This window comes from Nicotiana tomentosiformis, chromosome 5 (genome assembly GCF_000390325.3).
Source record: "Nicotiana tomentosiformis chromosome 5, ASM39032v3, whole genome shotgun sequence".
NCBI lineage: Eukaryota > Viridiplantae > Streptophyta > Magnoliopsida > Solanales > Solanaceae > Nicotiana > Nicotiana tomentosiformis.
This window is the reverse complement of record NC_090816.1, coordinates 127433355-127437517: the sequence shown is the minus strand read 5'-3', so window position 1 is coordinate 127437517 and position 4163 is coordinate 127433355. Positions and strand designations below refer to the sequence as shown.

The window sequence follows — 4163 nt, the reverse complement described above, 5'->3', positions numbered from 1 at the left end:
TCCGGTGGGTTGGTTTGAGCTGGTGAGGCTAGGCTATTCGGTATTGATTTAGTACAAGATGCTTTGGAAAAGGTTAAATTGATTCAGGACCGACTTTGTACGGCGTTGTCTAGACATAAGAGTTATGCCGATTGGAAGGTCCATGATGTTGCTTATATGGTTGGGGAGAAGGTTCTGCTCAAGGTTTCACCCATGAAAGGTGTGTTGAGATTCGGGAAGAAGGGCAAGTTGAATCCTAGGTATATTGGGCCTTTTGAAATACTTAAGAAGATTGGAGAGGTGGCTTATGAACTTGCTTTGTTACCTAGTCTATAGGGTGTTCATCCAGTGTTTCATGTATCTATGCTCCAAAAGTGTATCGGAGATCTGTCTCATGTTTTGGATTTCAGCATAGTGCATGTCACGATCCGAAATTCCCACATTCGGGACGTGATGGCACCCAACATTTCACTTGCTAGGCAAGCCAACGTTAGAATAATTTAAATAATTTTTAACAATTCATTTTAATTAAGTAATAAAGAAACCAACAACCGGAATAATATCTGAATTTAAATGTGCAAACCAAAAATAATACGATGTCTAAATACCATCCCAGAACTGGAGTCACAAGTGCACGAGCTTCTAGAATAATACAAATAAGAGTCTGAATAACATAACGTTGTCTGAAAGAAAGCATACAACCAATATAAAGTAGAAGGGGACTTCAGAGCTGCGAACGTTGTACATCTATACCTCAAGTCTCCTCTGATAGCTGAATCCGGGCAAATCTACAGTACGCCGCTGGGACCAACTCTGGTATCTCCATAAGAAGTGCAGAGTGTAGTATGAGTACAACCGACCCTATGTACTCTGTAAGTGCAGAGCCTAACCTCGACGAAGTAGTGACGAGGCTAAGGCAGGTCGCATACATTAACATGCCACTGGGACCAACTCCAATATCTCCACTCGTCACCTCGCCAATAAATCTTTTCCTCGCGAATTGGTGTATGAAAGCTCCAAATCTAGTCACAAACAATCCAATATACTCAACACGAATCGTAGGAATTAATTCATATGCAATTACTAATTTTCCGAATTCAAATCTAGTCATAAACAATCCAATATACTCAAAGTTGCAGAAGCGACACTTCCTCCACAGAAACGATCATGCACTTGCAACCAAAATTGCGCAGGTGCGACACACCAGAACCAGACCTGCAAGTTTTTACCAAAATTGTCTGAAACACCCGAAACTCACCCGAGCCACTCGAGACCTCGTTCAAATATTCCAACAAGTCCCGTAACATAATACAGACTTACTCGGGATCTCAAATCACGTCAAATAACGTCGAAATTTCAATTCACACCTCGATTCGGACTTATGAGTTTTAAACTTTTCACTTTACAAAACTCGTGTCGAAACGTATTAAATGAATCTGGAGTGATTTCAAATCTGGCGCACAAGTCGTAAATGACATAACAAAGCAATTCCAACTCTCGGAATCTCATTCCAAGTCTGATATCGATAAAAGTCAATTTGTGGTCAAACGTTAAAATCTTTAAGCTTTCAAACTTCTAATTTTCCATAATTGGCTATAACTCGAGCTAGGGACCTCCAAATTAAATTCTGGGCATACGCCCAAGTCTCAAATATCGATACGGATCTACCAGAACTATAAAAATACTGATCCAGGTCTGTTTGCTCAAAATATTGACCGAAGTCAACTCAAATGAGTTTTGAAGATCTATTTCATATTTTTATCAATTTTTTACATAAGAACTTTCCAAAAAAATTTACGGACTGCTCACGCAAGTCGAGGAATGCTGGAAGGTGCTATTCAAGGTCTTATAACACATAAACGAACATTAAATTTAAAGATGACCTTTCAGGTCATCACATTTTCCACCTCTAAAACAAGCGTTCATCCTCGAACGGAATGTCCTCGAACGGAAATAGAAAATTACTTGAGCTGGTGAAAATATGGAGATATCTACTATGCATGTCCGAATCAGACTCCCAGGTAGCTGCCTTAATCGACTGACCTCTCCATTTCACCCGAACTGAAGGATAACTCTTATTCCTCAACCGTCGGACTTGTTGGGCTAGAATAACTACCGGCTCCTCTGCATAAGTAAAATATTTATCCAATTAGACTGAGTTGAAATCTAATACATGGGACAGATCACCATGGTATTTCTGGAGCATGGATTCATGGAACACCGGATGAACTGCTGATAAACTAGGTGGTAATGCAAGCCTGTAGGCTACTTCACCCACCCTTTCAAGAATTTCGAAAGGTCTGATATACCTAGGGCTCAACTTGTCCTTCTTTCCGAATCTCATTACACCTTTTATAGGTGAAACCCGGAGAAATACTCTTTCTCCTGCCATGAATGCAACGTCATGAACTTTACGGTCGACATAACTCTTTTGCCTAGACTGAGTTGTGCGAAGTCGATCCTGAATAACCTTGACCTTATCCAAGGCATCCTGTACCAAATCAGTACCCAACAATCGAGCCTCTCCCAGTTCAAACTATCCAACTGGCGAACGACATCGCCTCCCTTATAATGCGTCATACGGAGCCATATGATTGCTCGACTAGTAGGTGTTATTATAGGCAAACTTCGCAAGTGGAAAGAACTAATCCCAAGAACCTCCAAAGTCTATAACACAAGCGCGAAACATATCTTTCAATATCTGAATAGTGCACTCTAACTATCCATTTGTCTGTGGATGAAATGTTGTACTAAACGCATCCCGCATTCCTAACTCACATTATGCAGCCCTCCAGAAGTGCGAGGTGAACTGCGTGCCTTAATCAGAAATGATAGACACGGGTACATCGTGAAGGCGGACAATCTCGAAGATGTAAATCTCTACTTACCGCTCTGAAGAATAGGTAACTGTCACTGGAATGAAATGTACTGACTTGGTCAACCTGTCCGCAATGACCCATACTGCATCGAACTTTCTTTGAGTTCGTGGAGCCCAACAACAAAATCCATAATGATACTCTCCCACTTCTACTCAGGAATTTCTAACTTCTGAAGCAGACCACCAGGTCTCTGATGCTCGTACTTGACATGCTGATAGTTTAAACACTGAGCTACATATGCAACTATATCCTTCTTCATTCTCCTCCACTAATAATATTTCCGAAAATCTTGATACACTTTGGCGGCACCCGGAAGAATAGAATATCAGGAACTGTGGGCCTCTTCAAGAATTAATTCACGAAGCCTATCCACATTAGGCACACTGATATGAACCTGCTTCGGCAAAAATCCATCATCTCCCACAGCAACCTGCTTGGCACCACCGTAAAACACTATGTCCTTAAGGACAAGCAAATGGGGATCATCATACTGTCGCTCTCTAATGCATGCAAACAAGGAAGACCGAGCGACTGTACAAGCTAGAATCCAACTGGACTCTATAACATCTAAGCTCATGAACTGATTGACCAAAGTCTGAACATCTGCAGCTAATGGCCTATCACCAATTGGAATGTACGCAAGGCTGCCCATACTCACAGCCTTTCTACTCAAAGCATCGACCACCACATTGGCCTTTCCGGGGTGATTCAAAATGGTAATATCATAGTGTTTCAACAATTCCAACCATCTTCTCTGCCTCAAATTGAGATATTTTTGTTTGAACAGATACTGTAGGCTATGATGATTAGTGAATACCTCACACGAAACACCGTAAAGGTAGTGCCTCCATATCTTCGGCGCATGAACAATCGCTGCAAATTCTAAGTCATAAACAGGATAATTCTTTTCATGAACCTTCAATTTCCGCGACGCATATGCAATCACCCTGCCATCTTGCATTAATACTGCACCAAGCCCAATGCGAGATGCATCACAATATACCATATAAGATCCTAAATCTATTGGCAATACCAACACTAGCGTCATTGTCAAAGAAGTATTGAGCTTCTGAAAGCTCAACTCACACTCGTTTGACCATATGAATGAGGCACCCATCTGGGTCAATTTTGTCAATGGAGATGCTATAGATGAAAACCCCTCCACAAACCGGCGATAATAACCTGCCAAACCTAGGAAACTCTGGATCTCTATAGCTGAAGTAGGTCTAGGCCAATTCTGAATTGTCTCAATCTTCTTAGGATCCGCATTTAATCCTTATGCCGATACAATATGCCCCAAAAAGG

At 41.4% G+C, this 4163-nt stretch overlaps 1 protein-coding gene across 1 annotated transcript; it reads right to left on the bottom strand.

Moving 5' to 3' along the window:
* Window positions 1–3006: 3006 nt before the first annotated feature.
* Window positions 3007–3906, bottom strand: LOC138893135 (uncharacterized). The gene is made up of 3 exons (XM_070176906.1): window positions 3676–3906; window positions 3253–3552; window positions 3007–3126 (listed from the first exon to the last, which is right to left on the bottom strand). Exons 1-3 carry the CDS (start codon window positions 3904–3906, stop codon window positions 3007–3009), a joined length of 651 nt encoding a protein of 216 aa, XP_070033007.1.
* Between the last annotated feature and the right edge of the window lie 257 nt (window positions 3907–4163).